The sequence below is a fragment of the Sorex fumeus genome, unplaced genomic scaffold (genome assembly GCF_029834395.1).
Source record: "Sorex fumeus unplaced genomic scaffold, SorFum_2.1 ptg000043l, whole genome shotgun sequence".
Lineage (NCBI taxonomy): Eukaryota > Metazoa > Chordata > Mammalia > Eulipotyphla > Soricidae > Sorex > Sorex fumeus.
Genome location: NW_026606100.1, coordinates 32,418,717 through 32,436,060, shown reverse-complemented (window position 1 = coordinate 32,436,060; position 17,344 = coordinate 32,418,717). Strand labels below are relative to the sequence as shown.

The 17,344-nt window shown below is 44.5% G+C and overlaps 1 protein-coding gene across 2 annotated transcripts in view; it reads right to left on the bottom strand.

Moving 5' to 3' along the window:
- Positions 1–17,344, bottom strand: part of TAF5 (TATA-box binding protein associated factor 5) — a 20,287-nt gene extending 2,943 nt beyond the window's left edge. Inside the window, exons 1-9 of one of the 2 annotated variants that reach the window (XM_056120375.1) lie at positions 16,505–17,344; positions 13,216–13,453; positions 8,728–9,043; positions 7,729–7,892; positions 7,475–7,610; positions 5,817–5,937; positions 3,095–3,224; positions 1,644–1,808; positions 376–553 (exon numbers count right to left, since the gene is read on the bottom strand). In XM_056120375.1, the coding sequence (XP_055976350.1) occupies positions 376–553; positions 1,644–1,808; positions 3,095–3,224; positions 5,817–5,937; positions 7,475–7,610; positions 7,729–7,892; positions 8,728–9,043; positions 13,216–13,453; positions 16,505–17,072 (2,016 nt within the window). In that variant the 5' untranslated portion in view covers positions 17,073–17,344. The remainder of the gene's footprint in view (positions 1–375; positions 554–1,643; positions 1,809–3,094; positions 3,225–5,816; positions 5,938–7,474; positions 7,611–7,728; positions 7,893–8,727; positions 9,044–13,215; positions 13,454–16,504) is intronic. The other variant, XM_056120376.1, reaches the window with a different exon arrangement.

Genomic DNA, 17,344 nt, shown 5'->3' with positions numbered 1-17,344 from the left:
GCTCTGCCGTGCGGGTGAGATACTCTCGGTAGCTTGCCGGGCTCTCCGAGAGGGACGGAGGAATCGAATTCAGGTCGGCCATGTTGGCTGCGTGCAAGGCAAACGCCCTACCGCTGTGCTATTGCTCCAGCCCCATGAAATGTATGAGTGGTTAAATATTTTAAAATATTTTTCTTGTGCTAGTACAGCAGGGAGGGTGCTTGCCTTGCACATAGCTGACCCAGGATCAATCCCTGGCATCCCATATGGTCCCCCAGAGCAGTACCAGGAGTAATCCCTGGGCATAGCTGGGTGTGATCCAAACCCCCCCACACACCCCAAATTATTTTTCTTTCAAAAGTAATCTCATCTTCTGAAATGGCAAGTGGAAGATACCTTGTGTCCAGTGAAAATCCTTACACAGTTCCCATTCAGGACATCCCAGAGCCGCACAGTTCTGTCCGCAGACCCCGTGGCAACATAATTAGAATTCGGATGGAATCTGGTACAATTCACATCAGCAAGATGGCCAGCAAATATCCTTAAAGGCTGATAGTGGTCTGTAGCCCAAAGCCTTTTTTATAAGTTTTAAAAATAAAGATGATAAATTAGCTATGAAATGTCAAATTGAACCCAAAACAAATGTGAAATTATCTGTGAAAAGTTAGTCCCAATGGGTGCCACCTCAATTTACTAGAGGAAAGGAGGGGGAATCATTGAGACTAACATTCCTGGGCCGGGGCTATGTGGTATAAAAACAAAACACAGCTAGAAAGACAATAAAACAGGTAAGATGCTTGCCTTGCAGGTGGCTGACCCAGGTTCAATCCCCAGCATCTCATATCCAATCCCAAAGTCCTGCTAGGAGTGAGCACAGAGCCAAGAGTAAGCCCTCAGCACCACTGGCAATGGCCCCAAAACTCATTCCTCAAAAATTTGATGTCAAAAATTTCATCAACTCTTCAATTCTCTATATAAAGCCTCTATTCTCTTCCATCCCAAATATTAGTATGACTCACAGTAAATATGTTTCCCAAGTTTTGGCCATCCCAGAATTAATATTTTCTTAAGCTACTTCCTCTTGAACTTATGTTTTGGATCACACCCAGTGATGCTTCGGGGTTACTCCTGACACTGCACTCAGGAATTACTCCTAGGGGTGCACAGCAGGACTATAGGGGATGCTAGGAATTGAACCTAGGTCGGCCACGTACAAGGCAAGCATCCCACCTGTTGTACTATCTCTCCAGCCCCTCTGAACTTGAAAGGTCAAGAGAAAGAAACAAAGGCTCAACAATAGAGCACACCCTTTATGTGCATGAGGTGCTGGGTTTGATCCCTGGCACACATACACAAAGTGCTCACAATGGTACTGAAAAGGTTAAATATTTGATGGGATGGGAATGGGGAAATGTGCTTATTAGCTAGGAAGGGAGGGGAGAAAAATCAGGGCACATGAAACTCCATATAAGAGACTTAGTGCAAACATCAGAATCAAATTAATTTTCAGATCAAAAGCTATGAATGCTGACATTCTCAAAAGGTTGATTCTGAATAATAAAAGTGAAAATGACTTTGGCAGGAGCTTTTAATCTCCAACAAGAAACCATTCTGCACGTAAAATAAAATAAACAGACCCAGTCATAAGATCACAATGTTCTTACCGAGCTACTCGGTCATGGCCCCCTGATACAAAGTAATATCCATACGGAGAAAACTGCGTGTCCCACACAGGATAGTTGTGTCCTTTATAGCCCACCAAACACGTAAACGTCTGAAGACTCCACAATCTAACAGTTCCATCCTCTGAAGAGGAAAGCAGGTAGTTTCTGAGAGAAGAGAAGTTAATATGATTGGTCCCCAGGATAACTTCCAGGTACCTATTCAGTTTCTCCGTACACTTATCACTACTGAACACAGTGAAAGACATCTACATCTCACTTTTGACTTATAACGTGGAATTCACAGTGGATAAGCAAGAGCTGAAAATGCTAACCAGAGTAACTTACTCAAACAGGTTACACTATTAAAAAAAAAAGGTTCCCCCTCCCCCCGAAAACAATGCTGGCTGGAACAATAGTACAGCAAGCAAAGGCACTTATGTGGCTACCTGGGGTCAATCCTCAGCACCCTGAGCGCTTCCAAGAGTAATCCCTGAGCACTGCCAGCTGTGGCCCAAAAAAAAAAAACGGTTCTTAAACAAAAATTCACAGAGGTTAATGATGAAAAATGTCAAATATAACCAGTTGAGAAAAACTTAAAGATTCAGAGCCAAAGACATAGCCCCTGAGGATAAGCACATGCTTTGCATGTGGGAGGCTCAGTGTGCCCCTAAAACTCAACAACTTATGTCACTTAAAATTCAACCATTTACGTCACTTAAAGCTCAACAATTTGGAGGACAAGCAAAAAGGGCACTTGACCTGCAAGAGGCTAACCCAGGTTGCATCCCTGGCACCACATATAGTCACCCAAGCCCGCCAGGAGTGATCCCTGAGCACTGCCATGTGTGGTCCAAAAACAAACCAAAACCTCAACAATTTTGGGAGCCAGAGAGAGAGTACAGTGGGTAGGTTGCTTGCCAATGCACACAGCCAACCTGGGTTCAATCCTTGGCAGTCTATGTGGTCCCCTGAACCCTGCCAGGAGTAAACCCTGAGCACAGCTGAGAACAGGTGGCCACAAAACAAAAATTTTTTTAATAAAATAATAAAAGATAATAGAAAACATGAGATTCATTTTTTAAATAAAGGCAGATTTTTTTATTTGGAGGTTTTTAGAAAGGGGAAAGGAGGGAGAGAAAGTGAGAGAGAATAACGCACTCAAGAGAGAATGTGGGCTTCTCCATAGGCAGAGAGAGGCACTACACACATCCCAGCATGAGAGAGGAAAGCATGAAAGGACACATCTCAAGAGGGGAGATGCAGGCAACACATGTGCTCGGCCATGTGGGCACAAGCAGCACATGGGCTTGGGCAGCATATGCCCCAAACATGAGATTTTTATAGAAGCATTTTCCCAAAATTTTTGCATAATATTTTCAGTAGTTAACGCTTATCTAATTCCAACATAACACAGCAGCATTTTGAAGTTATTATATTATTTGTATTTTTACCTATCCGGACTGAAGCTGGCTCCATAGACAGGTCCACTGTGACCATACAAAATCTTCAACTCACTTGCTGTTTTTTCGTCCATAATTCTTTCTAAGACATCATCTGATTCTTTGTCTATGAGACTAAGATCTAAAATGGTCCAGAAACACTGATTTTAAAAACAATTTAAGGTAATTATCTCATGATTCAGGAGAGGAACACTTGAACAGCTCCATCTACACATCAACCACCATATTAATGTCTCTCTAACTTAGGCAATAATCATCCCTCTGTTAGGTGTGAAGGACAGAAAACTGAGATTCAGAACTGATAATAATCTGCTAGAGTGCACATAGCTACTCAGTGCTAGACAGTGCTGGAACTAGAACTGAGTATGTTACCAAATTAAAAACACTGAAACTGGTGAAAATGTGTCCTCTTGTATAAACCAACAACTCTCAGTCAGAGGGCCTATGGTCCCCAGGATATTCCAAGGATGGCCACAGCTAAGAACTGCAAAAATGCGAGATCAAGGCACTAAACTAGGAGTCAATCAGAAGGAAGAGTGGGAAAAGTCACAGGAAGGAAACATCAGAAAAGGGGGACAGCTGGAAAAAAAAGGTTGAGAACGACTGGTTTATACCTTTGGTCCACAGTTTAGCACCAACCAGTTCATTAGCATGAAACAAGGTCAAAAACTTCGGATCTACTTCAGATAACAGCAGCTATTAACTAACACACTTCAGATACAAAAGCTGAGAGTCATGGATTCAAACATACTTAAATATAGGTAACAAGAAATATTTAAACATTTAAATATAAACAGCAAAAAACTTTTCAAAAAATTACTTAAACAACATAGGCAGCAAGAAACTTTTAAAAATGAAATCCAAAACTTAGTTCTTTCTCCACCATTTACTTCTTTTTGTATCTTACAGGAATTTTAGTGGAACTTTGTGTTTGTATTTTAATTGAATCATTGTGAGAACATTACAAAGCTGTTCATGACTGGTTTCAGTCATACAATGCTCCAACACCCATCCATCTTCCACCAGTGTAGTTGCCCAGGACTAATATCTCCAATTTCCCTCCCCCCACCTCCGCACCGCCAACTTCCCCCTCCCAGCCTGAATTTATGCGCTCTCTCTCCCCTCTCTCTGTCTCTCTTTCCTACCTCTCTCTGCCTCCTCTTTCTCCCTCCCTCTCCCTCTCTCTCCCTCCTTCTCTTCTCTCCCCCCCCCTCCCTCCCTCTCCCCACCCTCTCATTTTGGACATTAAGGTTTGCAATACAGATAATGAAAGGTATATCCCTTTACCTTCTTTCACCACTCAATTCTTGTCCAGAGTGATCATTTCCAGCTACTGTTGTCATATGTGACCCTCCTCTATCTTAACGACCCTCTGCGCACCCTCAACACTTGTGGTAATTTCCAACTACTGACCAGTCCTCCTGGCCTGCTTTCTCTGGCCTTGGATATTAGTCTCATGCTATTATTTTTTGTATCTCACAAATGAATGGAGTCATTCAATATCTGTCCTTCCCTTTCTGACTCATTTCACTCAGCATGTATTCTCCCTGTCCATCCATTTATACGAAAATTTCATAACTTCATTATTTCTAATAGCTGTATAGTATTCCATTGTGTACATATACCGTAGTCCTCCATCATTTTTATGGGTAAAACAAAGTATTCTCAAATATTAACTTTAAAGGTTTTTGAAGGGGACAAAGAGATAACTCAAAGGACTAGTGTGAATGCCTTGCATGTAGGAGGCCTGAGTTCAATTCCCAGCACCACAAGACCCGACTACCACCAGGAATTGTCCCCAAGTATAACGCCAAGAGGAGCCCCTGAGCACTCCAAGATGTTGCCCAAAATAATAAACTTTAAACTCACTGTCCTCCCGTTGTTCATCGATTTTCTCAAGTGGGCCCAGTAACATCTCCATCGTGAGGCTTTGTTGTTACTGTGTTTGGCATATTGAATATGTCACGGGTAGCTTGCCAGGCTTTGCCGTGTAAGCAAGATACGGTACTCTCAGTAGCTTGCTGGGCTCTCCGAGAGGGATGGAGGAATCGAACTCGGGTCAGCCATATTGGCTGCGTGCAAGGTAAACACCCTACCTGCTGTGCTATTGCTCCTGCCCAAACTTTAAACATTTTCGAAAATTTACTTTTAAATAATCATAAAATGTTAGATTTTGATCTTTAGAGACTATCCTACTATCCTAGTCTAAATGTTCTACAGATAGAAAAGCTGAGACCCAGAAAAGTTATTATCCTTTCTAACTCCAATATTGTGATTTCTATTCCAATATACTTTTTACTGTTAGGAATATCAGCATGCTAAATTAACAGAAAATCCAGTGAAATCCTTTTAAAAATTGCAATACCATATATATATATATATATACACACACACATATATATATGTATGCCCTGGAGCGATAGCACAGCGGGTAGGGCGTCTGCCTTGCACGTAGCCAACATGGCCGACCCGAGTTTGATTCCTCCGCCCCTCTCGGAGAGCCCGGCAAGCTACCGAGAGTATTCGATATGCCAGACACAGTAACAACAAAGTCTCCAATGGAGACGTTACTGGGCCCGCTCGAGCAAATCGACAATCAACAGGAGGGCCTTTACCTTACCTTTACCTATACACACACACACATATATATATATATATAAAATTTCATGCACCCCAGACTGATATAAAGCACTAATAATAGATGCTCAGTTACCTGCTGCTTGTTTGACACTACGAAGCTTCTTGGGTGTCACAGACCACACTCGGACAGTTGAATCTGCAAAACCTCCAGCAATCAAACTAGAATCATCAGTGACATCTACTGCGGTAAGTCCCTGCCGATGTGGGGGGGAAATTTTTATTAACCAATACTGTTTTAGGAGAAAACGTCATCTGTTAGAATGCATAATGCTACCTATTTTTCTGAGATAAAAGAGTAGAGTTCACTGTTATGAAACCCAATGAAAGCACTGACTTTGAAAACATGTCATCTTTTAACCCTTTCTGCCCTCTAAATTCATTTAAAGCAAATGTTAGTCATTTTTGCACTTCACTAATACATTCTTGGCAACCTATTACAAAGACTCTATAAAGATATAAAATTCTTAAGTTTGGGTTGGGAATGTAAGTCAGGGGTAACGAGGATGCTCATATGTGACTCCTGGGTCTGATCTCTGGTAACCACAACAACACACAGAAAATATGTGAGGTCACACCCTCAGGCTGCAGTGCACTAAGTATTATATACTATGGCGGCGCCAAGGATTCCAAAGGCAGTGCCACAGGATTGCATCTGGCCTATGGGGCAATGCTGGGGCTAGAGCTCATGGCATCATGCCTGCATGGCAGGTGCCCTACTACTGAGTCACCCCAGGACCAATGACTTTTTAAATCAAGAACAATGAAAATGAACCACAGAGCCGAGAGAAACAGTGCAGTGGCTTAAAGCCTTTGGTCATGAGTTCAAATGCAGGGTCCCATTTGCAGAGAACACAGTCCTTGCAGCTCAGCTGTTGCAATCCCTGGCACTGTATGTGATTTCCAGCCTTGGCGCAAACAGGCTTATGTGAGCATTACAAAAAGGGGTGCTGGGGCTCGAGAGACAGTGCAAGGGCTTGCCTTGCACACAGCTGACCACTATTCGATCCCCAACACCCTGTGTGTCATCCCAGCACTGCCAGGAGAAATTTCTGAGTGCAGAGCCAGGAAATAAGCCCTGAGCACCAAAGGGCTGGTCCAAAAAAACAAAATAAGGGGAAGGAGTTGTTGGGGAGGTATTTGCAAGCCCCATCAAGCACCACAGATAAGAAGTGCAAGTTCACAGCCAGGAAGGATGTGTGTGAGCACCAGGTGAGCATCACACCTGTGACTGGTGTGACTCAACCCAGAATGTGAGCAACCAGCAAGCATGTGTGCAGGTGCCCTAACTAAAGGAACACGAACCTCACAGAACACCCATACACAAAACAACACAGCGAAGTGTGTATTCAAGCCCCATCACCACAACAATGATGAGAGTGGAAAGGGCAGGACAGAGGGGGAAAACTGAAAGGTGTGGGGCAGAAAGAAGATAAACTACACTCTCCTCTTCCTCAATAGCTAGGAGAATCCTCATTGGTGAAACGAGGGCCCAATAGGCAAGATCCTGGTACAGATGTGATGGTAAAGGTCTTTTACACACTGGTAATGGTCTGTCTGTTCTGAGCAATGTCCAATTCTCCTTCCCTTACTGCTCTATGATATGTGTCTATCAAGAGTTCGCAAAAGAAGATGCAGTTAATGCAACGTAGTTAATGCATTTAAGTTTCCCTTCCTAGTAAATATTATTTTACTTGACCCTCCAGGTAGGGACTGTCCCATCATTGCACGTACCTGGTAAGCATTGAGGAATGTATAAAAACAAATGGAGGGTAAACAGTCAGGCCCAAGGCGCACTCGTTTGGTAGTTTCTTTCATATTCATTATCTTATCCAACTTATCTGAATCTTTTAACTCTGGAAGAGGGATTCTGCAAAAGCACAAGATTGAAAATGACTCTCTGCACTGAATAAATGAATAAACCTGCCCTCTCTCTAACACAGCACCTCACACCTCCACACATCTTCCTGAGGTCTTCCTCCCCTCACCTGTTTTGAGGTGGAGCGTTGGGATCTTGTTTTTTACTTTTGGATCCAATACTATCTTTTTTGGGCTTCTTCTTTTTAGGTTTTCCTTCTTCATTTTCTCCTTCCTCATCCTCATCATCCAAAGGTACTTCAATTTCTGGCTCTTTTAATAAACCAAAAAATACCTACGAAAGAGCCAACATTTTTTCCAATTAATTTTTCATTGATATCTCCTTTTCTTATCTTGATAGAATGAATCACAATGACATTAATTTATACTCTGAAGCACATTCTGTCTTTCTCTACCCAACAGTCATTCTCCCCTCCTTCCTAACAGAATCCTGATATTACTGGAACAGTGATGTGCTCAGTTAAATCATTTCTGTTCTCGGGCTCACTTGAAGTTGGAACAGCCATATAAAATAATTCTGGTCAACAGATGTACATAAAAATGCACTCTGGACTGGATTTTATGGGGGAAAAAATAGTTTTCCAGGAAAAACAGAGATTTGGCAAGGACTCTTTTTCCTTCCCCCTTCTATCATCAAGGGATGCAGTGGCAATGCTGAGGCTGCAATAACCATCTAGGCACAAAGAAGAAAGCCACATTCTGGGTACAGTTCTGTTCTTGCGGTGCTGGGAATCAAACCCAGAGCCTCACAGATGCAAGGCAAGCACTCAACCAGAGTCATGACCCTGACCCCCAAAGATACATCTGAAGAAGGGAGAGCAGAAACTAGAAGGCAAGGTCACTGGTGGTAGTGGGTGGGCCCTCACGCCAGCCTAGCAGAGTCTTCTTTAGTTCATCTCATATGAGAAATCAAACTTACACGTTCCAGCTACCATAGTCAGGGTTCTGTTACAAGCAACCATTCTTAAATTCTCACCTATCAGACATCTTCGTTAGAACAGGAACCTTCGCATTTAGAGTCTAAATTCATTCCCAAACTAGCCATACACATATGAGACGCCACACTTGTCATCATCTGCATTATACAGTTCTTAGGATTCGTCCCATACCTTGGATTTGTTTGCCTCTCGTTTAGCCTCTCCTGCCAAACTTCCCACCATGGCATCGATCTGCTGCTTACTACGCGGCATCCCGTCAAAGATGTCGATGTAGAGGTGCTCCTGAACTATGTTCCAAATCTGATTGTTCTGTTTCTCCTGAAGGTGCCTCTTCAAGAGTTGGTACGAGTCACGGGAAATACGGAGAACAAATTTACTTGTTCGAAAATCCAACATGGTCTCATTCCCTTTCATGTGTTCCTTTTTGGTAAGACTAGATAATACTCGTAGGTCATCCTGGTAATAACATTCCTGATCTCCATGGAACCTGTTTCAGTGATTTTAAAAAGTCATTTTCAAAGTAATCATTCAGGGGTTGCCTCTCCCCCACATACTTTTAAACATTCCCAAATACTGAAACACAGCAGTCTAACAATCCAGGACTAAAGCTATAGGTTCAAAAGTAACTCATTCCACAATCATTACAGTATAGTAATTTATCCTAAATATGACCAATTTCATTCTTGAAGTGAAATACATCCCCAACCATCTTAAAGAGTCTAAAAAATACTAAGTCAATGAAAAATATTTATCATTGGTAAATAATCGCTTTTGAAAGCCATCACTGGCAAGCATTTGAAATGTTAGAATTTCTCCGTTACTAAATTTTATGTTCTCTCAAAATTCACTCTTAAAAATTACTTATAATGTATATTTTAAACATAAAAAAGCAAAAATTAAAATAATTAAGTCAATATACCTGTCACCCAGATTTACACAATAATCAATACCAGACATACTCATAAAAACCTATTGTTTTAATTTTAATTGTTTTGGGTTTTTTTTGTCACAACAAGCGATGCTCGGGGCTTACTCTTGGCTCTGGGCTCAGGGATCATTCCTGGAGATGCTCAGAGAACCATATGAGGTGCCAGCGAGAAAAGCCAGGTCAAGCTGCCATGTGGATGGCAAGTGTCCTACCTGCGATACTATTGCTCCAGTCACAAACTTGTCATTCTTAATGATTCCTTACATGCTTAACATCAGACATATTTATTAAACATAAGTGGCTTAGTTTTTCTAGAAAGTAAAAATAAAGTATTTATAAGCAATAAACTTAAAACATTTTATAACCAAATACAAGAGTAGGGGCTGGAGCAATAGCACAGCAGGTAGGGCATTTGCCTTGCACGCAGCCGACCCAGGTTCGATTCCCAGCATCCCATATGGTCCCCTGAGCACCGCCAGGAGTAATTCCTGAGTGCATGAGCCAGGAATAACCCCTGTGCATCACCGGGTGTGACCCCCCCCCCAAAAAAAAGGAGTAAAATTAAAGATCAAAATATTGGCAATCATCAAGAGCAGCAAACAATGCAAAATTATTTAGAAAGCAATGGCTATATATACGGTATTAGGCCTCTGCCTTTGAGAGTCAAAAAACTCCTAAACTGTTATCCTATTATGACTATGTTACCCTATTACGACTCTTAAAGATGTTACAAGATGTTAGCTAAGTGTTTCTGTACAAAAGTCCCATGAAATCAGAAATGTCAACCTCTTGGTGTTTGTTATCAGTCACTGACTTGAACCTCATCTTAGCAAGGGGGTCCACACAAAGACTAAGACTGTTCATTACAAGGGAACAGAGGTTTCTATTGATTTCCTGTTCTCTTAAGTAAAGAGATGGTTATGCCATGTAACTGGAAAAGAAACATTTTTTAAGACAACACCATTAAAAAATTAATCCAGAGTAATAGTTTGGCCACCACTAGCCTGTCTTAATTTTTTTCAATTTGCTTTATATATTTTTAGGCACTGTGTATAACGATTGAATATCAAAACACATAATCCAAAGGTTGTGAGTTCTCTTATTACTCTGGTACAATTACCTATGATATGTGACAAGCCTGGCTTCTGGGTCTACTTGAGCTACACAGCTCTCATCCAAACTATAAAATTCTGCCCCCTTCTTACATGCTGCTTTTCTCTGGCATCTGCTTTTATTGGTGGTTTTTTATTTATTTATTTATTTTTGTTTTTTTGCAAGATGCTCAGAGCATCTTGCAAAGCTGGGGCATGAACACACAAAGCATGTGCTCAACCTTCTGAGCACTCTCTTCAGCCCTTTCTTTGGCTTCTATAACTCAATTCTCCTGGCTTCTTCCTGCTTCTCTAGCTTCTCCTTTTATATATTTCTTACTTTGCCATTAAATGGTGGAATTCCCCAAGACTCAGGTTAACCCTTGAGATGTTCACCCGCGTATTTCATACTTCCACCAGGCAAACTCATCCATATCCACCGATTTTGCACACCACTCTAATTTATGGCTCTAGACCCTATCCAGAGTTCCAGACCCTCATCAACCTCTGAACTTGGCATCTCCTAAATGGGTCAGAGGTCTGTTCAAATCTGAACTCAAAAACATTCCAAAACGTAATCATCTAGATCTTCTTCCAGTCTTTCCTATTTCAGTTAAGGTAACACATATCCAGCTGGGGGAGCCAGAAACCTAAGGGTTATTTTGTTTGCTTGTTTGTTTGTTTTTGGACCACACCTTAACTCCTTAATCTGCACTCAGGGATCACTCCTAATGGGTTTAGGGGAATATATGTAATACCAGGGATTAAACCTGAGTTCATGCATGCAAGGCATGCACCCTACCTGCTCTTGCCCCTAAAGGTTATTTTATCAACGATACTTTCAACTCCCTCACTCCTTCACCAAGTGTACCACCAATATGTTCACTTTTCTTCAACAATACTACCACACATGTCCAGTGTTTCTCAACAGGAGAGTTACTGACATTTCAGACAAAAAATTTCTCTATTACCTATAAGATAGGTAAAGGGGTGGGAAGGGAAGGAAACTGGGGACATTGGTGGATGAATCTTATACTGTCTTATACTGGTTAAAGGGTGGGTGCTGGAACATTGTATGACTCTAACCCAATCATGAACAACTTTGTAACTGTGTATCTCACAGTGATTCTATTTAAAAAAAAAAAAATCTGGCAACCCAAAGTCACTAGTTCCTCCCCACCAATCTAGTATAAAAACACAAAACACTTTCACACATTTTAAATAACCCAGGAAAAGGAGGAATATTAACCCCTCACTGAGAACCACTGCTGTATATTCCAAAACTGGTCACTCTGTAGTCACTCAGTTCCCTCACCATCTATTTCACCCATTGTAATAAAGGTCCTTTCAAAATGCAAATATAATAGTAACTGATCCTTCAATGACTTCCATAGAAAATACCTCATTGCTCATAAGCATTCTTTTTTTTTCTTCTTCCACGTTAAAACTCTTAAATGTTAGCTGAGCATATAGACACCTCGGTAAAAAATATTTGCTACTTCCCTTAAAGGTAGATGTGGCCATTAATTAATGTTGTTAAAAAAAAAAAGTGAGGGACATAGCTAACAATTAGAGCACTTACCTTGCATGTGAGGTCCTGGAGTTCAACACCTAGCACAGGAAGGGAGGGAGGAAAAGAAAGTAGAAAGGGAGGGAAGAAGGGAGAAGAGCAACTTCCAGCAGAGATCATAGTCTCCCTGCTGACATTAACACTGATATGCATACTCAGAGCTGCAAAGTCATCCTGTGCCATAGGTGGGAGCTACATACAAGAATGGTAAAACATTAGAGTAACAAGGGTTCCTAGTAGATAAGGACTCAGGCCAGAGAGAGTAGAGCAGGTAGTATCCTTGCCTTTCATGCAGCAGACCCAGGTAAGATTTCCCAAATCTGCATGTGTTCAACCTTCTTAGTAATCACATGTGGTCTCGAACAATTCCAGGAGTGATTCCCATTCACAGAGCCAGGAGTAAGCCCTGAGCACCGTCAGGTATGGCCCAAACCCCTCAACCCACCTCAAGAAGAAGAGTCAAGGATACTACCTGTCCTGGACTGTATGAAAGAGAAAAATTGACTTTTACTGTCTATATATAAGATGCTATCGTTTTGTGTTTTCAATCACTCTCAGACTAATAGAATTCTAACATGACTTCCTACTACTCTCAAGATAAAAGCAAAAAGAAACTTTTATTTATGCAATTACTGCTTGAATATTCAGTGAGTCTCAGCCAATTCTAATCCTACCCAAGACTACCTCCCATTGCTTTTAGGATTAATAAGGACCTTCAATATACCCTAAGAACCTGACTATCCTAGCCCCTAGGCAAATGTCCAGTTTCACGTTATACTACGCCCACCTTTCTACTTAGCTCCAGCTACACTGACCTTTTTTCATTCATCTGACCTACCCTTCATCTGGCTTATTCATTCCCACCCCACCTGCAGATCTTACCTCAACCCTTACTTCCTCTGGGAACTTTCCCTGACTTCTCCACAAGACCAAACCTAGCATTTTTTGTCCTCACAGCACCAAGGATCTCTAGTTTGCAAAGTATCTTTTGAGTTGCAACTTACATTTTGGGGGTTACAGAGCATAAGGTATAGTAAGAATGCATACAATGTACATAAAAATTCACCTACTTCTCAAAGAATGATTTTGCTTCATTCTCATGTTGATTGTAGACTAGTTCCAAGTACATGTGTACAAATAGAGGATAGAAGAGTTGGGATAATTCTGCCCGATGGCAGTCCAAGGAACATTCAATGAAGTGCTTCAGTCCACTATAGTATTCTTCATACATTGTGGGGTCTCCTTGTTGGTTATAGGCTGATAGCACAGCACTGACATCGGGCTGGTCTTCCACAGCTACACTTCCAACTGTTTAAAAAATAAAAACAATTTTCAAGCAAATAACCTGACTGTGGTTGTTTAGCTAAGGTCAAGAGGTGAATTGTGGCCAGAGTAATACCACAGTAGGTAAGATGCTTGCCTTGCACATGGCCAATCCCGGTCCAATTCCCAGCCCTCTCGTATGGTGCTCTGAACCCGGCCAAAAGTGATCCATGAGTGCAGGGCCAGAAGCAAGCACTGAGCTCAACCAAATACGATCCAAAAACAAACCAAAAAAAGGGGGCTGGAAGACTATAGCAATAGTACAGTGGTTAGGGCATTTGCCTTGCATGCAGCTGACCCAGGTTCGATCTGAGGATCCCATCTGGTCCCCCGAGCACTGCCAGGAGTAATTCCTGAGTGCAGAGCCAGGAATAACCCCTATATATCACCAGGTGTAACCCAAAAAGCAAGAAAAAAAAAGGGGGGGGTGTTTCTCAGATACATGTCCTTTGTTTCACCATTACTACATCATATTTAAGGGGATTTTTCACTACTTTGGTCGCCCTCCCCAGAATCCTTCAGATTGTCCATTTCTTAAAATTTTCAACACGTTGGAGATGTAGCTCAGTTACAGAACATATGCCTCTCATTTGTCAGGCTCTGGGTTTGATCCCCAGCACCACTTGTTAAGAATTTTTTTTTCAAATAATCAAGATTCATTTATTTCCCTGGAACAAACTACCTTAACGATCAATTTTATAAAACATGGTATATGGAAAAAACCAACTGTATCAATCTTGTTTCAAGACTGGCTATAAATGGCAGCCACCACCAGCAACCCAGACCCTGAATAACAATACCAACTCTCAGAGCTACATAAGTACTTACAGCATACCTATTATACTTTCTAGTCTGTGTTACCTTCACACTATAAAAATAAGCATTTGTGGGGAGTGAGAATTGGATTTTGAGGCTACAACTTGTGGTGGTTAGGGGTTGCCCCTGGCAAAGCCCAGGGACTAACTGCTGCGAGGATCAAATCCGGGTTTCCCACAAGCACTGTGCCAACTCTAGCCCTTTGAGCTGTCTCCCGGGCCCCTGAAAAATGGAAGCATTTTAGAGGTGGAAAGGAAGATAGGGGCAGCTTATTTTTAATTCCAAAATAAGGGCTGGAGAAACAGTACAGCAAGTAAGGTACTTGCCTTGTAGACGTCCAACCCATATTCAATCCCCAGCACCATATTATGTCCCCAAGCACTGTCTGAGCTCAGAGCCAGGAGTAATCCTCAAGCACTGTTGGGTGTGGGTCCCTCCCCAAATTTCCAAAATACAGCAAAATTGTATGTGCTTAAAACAATGTCCATAATATTTCAAGGCATAAAACACAAGTATTTAAAGTATACTAATCCCAAATATGACACAACTATTAATCAGAGTTTGATGTTGGGACTGGGTATAGCTCAGGGGCCAGTGGCACATGACTTGCATGCTCAAGGCCCAGAATTTGTTCCCCAGCATAGCAGAACTCCTTAGTATTGCCAGGTGTGGTTCTGATGTTGCCTAAGAACCACCAGGATGGCTATGATGGCCCCAGACACTGTGGACCTAAACAAAGCCACATGGACAGGTCCTAGCATTGAAATATCTGGTCTGGTTGGCCGAGTATGGCCAGAAATGCTCCAGAGCCCACTCAGTGCTACTTTGTCAGATACCCCAAACCTCCCCACTCCCCCAAAAAATGAGTTTGATGTAAAGAAAAAAAATTACTTTTGGCTTTTGGACTACACCTGACTGTGCTCAGGGCTTACTCCTGGCTCTGCCACTCAGTGGTCACACCAAGCAGGCTCAGGGAGCCATATCGGGTGCCAGAAATCGAACCTAAGTTGGCCCAGATGTCAGAAAAATATTAACTGCATAATGAACAGTCATGTTCTTTGGTTCTCTGATGGCCTCTCTTCCTTCTAATTATGATCAAAAAATAGAGGTTGTTTATTTAAAAAAAAAAGTGAGGATAGCAAAACAACTGATAAATCTGACACAGTTCATTCACAAAATTCAATATTCAGAAGAGTCTTCCCAATCGCATCTCCACTCTTTTCCAGGTATGAGTTAACATACTTGTTCACTTTTGGCAGTGCTGTAAAGACTAGATCTCACGTGTAAGTGAACTTGGGCCAGAGGCTCTGCACTGGATAATTTAATCCAATGAACATGTATCATCGGCTGGAGATGACCTTTGAGATGTTATATTCTGTTCTGAGTTTTGCTACTTGAACTTTTTGACAACACTTGTCGAAAAAGGGGTGGGGGGGTAAGCAGACATAGTCCAGTGGGTAATGTGTTTGCTTTGCTGCACCCGGGTCGGGTCCGAGCCCCGGCATCCCATACGCTCCCCCCCAGGGCTGCCAGGAGTGATTCTTGAGTCCCGAGCCAGGAGTAAGCCCGGTGCACTGCTCAGTGTGGCCCAAAAACAAAACAGAAAAAGGAAAAAAAAAGGGAAAAAAAGTTAGAAAAAGGAGAGGTGGGGTGGTACTCAGGATACCAAGACATACGCTGATGCGTGCCAGACCTCCCGAGAACCCATCCAGAAGCAGAGAGAAGAATTTCAGCAGCCCGCAATAAAACTTTCCTCCCACCCATCCCTAGAGGGTTGTCAAACTCTCCCCGGCGCACCGCAGCAGCTGCCTGGGCGCCGTTCGTTTTCCCAAAAGCAAAAATCCAACCACTGAAAAAGCGAAGAAAAACCCGCGCGCGTCGCGTCCCCGGCCCGCAGCCTCGCCAGGGTGGTGGGCTTCGCTTGCCCGCCCCCTCCCGGGATGCCCGGGACCCCGCGGGTCTCGGGAGGCCGCGTGCGGTCGCCACCCCGCGCGCCCCGCCCGCGACTCCCGGGGCCCCGCGCGGACGCCCCGCTCGCGCGCTCGCCCGCCGGCGACTGACAGCTCGGCGGCGGCGGGTTTGACGGCGCAGCCGGCGCACGGGAGAAAGGGGCGGGCGGGCGGCCCGAGAGGCGGGCCCAGGAAATTCAAAACAAGCCCGCAGAGGCGCGGGCCCGCCAGCCCCTGCCTCCCCGGCCGCGCCGGGACCCCCGCGGCTCACCTCTGCCCGGAGCCGCGGCGCCCGCGGCGGGGCCCGACCCGGCGGGGGCTCCCGCGCCGCCCGCGGCCGGAGGCTCGGGCGCCGCCGCGCCGGGGACGGCGGCCGTGACCCGGCTGAGGAGCGCGCTGGCCGCCTCGGCGCTGGCGCCGTCCGCCTCTCCCGGGGCTCCGGAGCCCGCCGCCGCCGCCTCCTCCAGCAGCCGGGCCTCGCGCCGCAGCGCCTCTTCGGCTTCGCGGAGGTTGCTCTGCCGGAGGAACTGCAGCACGGCCAGCAGGGTCTGTCGGTCTTGCGGCGCGCCGGCGTCCGCCGCGGCCGCCGGCACCGGGGCCGCCCCCGCCGGAGCCGCGGCGGAGACAGCCACGGCGGGCTTGGGGGTCCCGCCATCCCCACCGGCCGACGAGGCCGCCGCCACGCTCCCGCCGCCGCCGCCGCCGTTCGGGCCGTGGTTGGCAGGGCCGCCGCCGCCCTCGCCGGCCCCGTCCCCCGCCTGTGGAGGGAGCAGCGTCGGCGGTGCCTCAGACTCTAACTTGACCGCCACCTCCGTCTGCTCCTCCGCCAGCGCCGCCATCTTGCGGCTGAGCCACCTCGCGCCGTCAAGCGGGCTCGCGTTTTCGCCACATGGAGGGCGGGGAGGGGCGTTTTGCGACGGCTCCGGGAGGCGGTTTACGGCAGTGGGCGGGGCGAGGAGGGAGTCGAGGCCTCGGAGGGAGACCAACTTTCAAACGAGTGACAGCAAGGCAGGAAGTGGGCGTGGCCACCGCCTCTTCCATGTGCCCGGGGATTGTCGTTTATTGCCGACCGGCTCTGTGCACGCTCTGTGATTCACATTTTACAGGATAT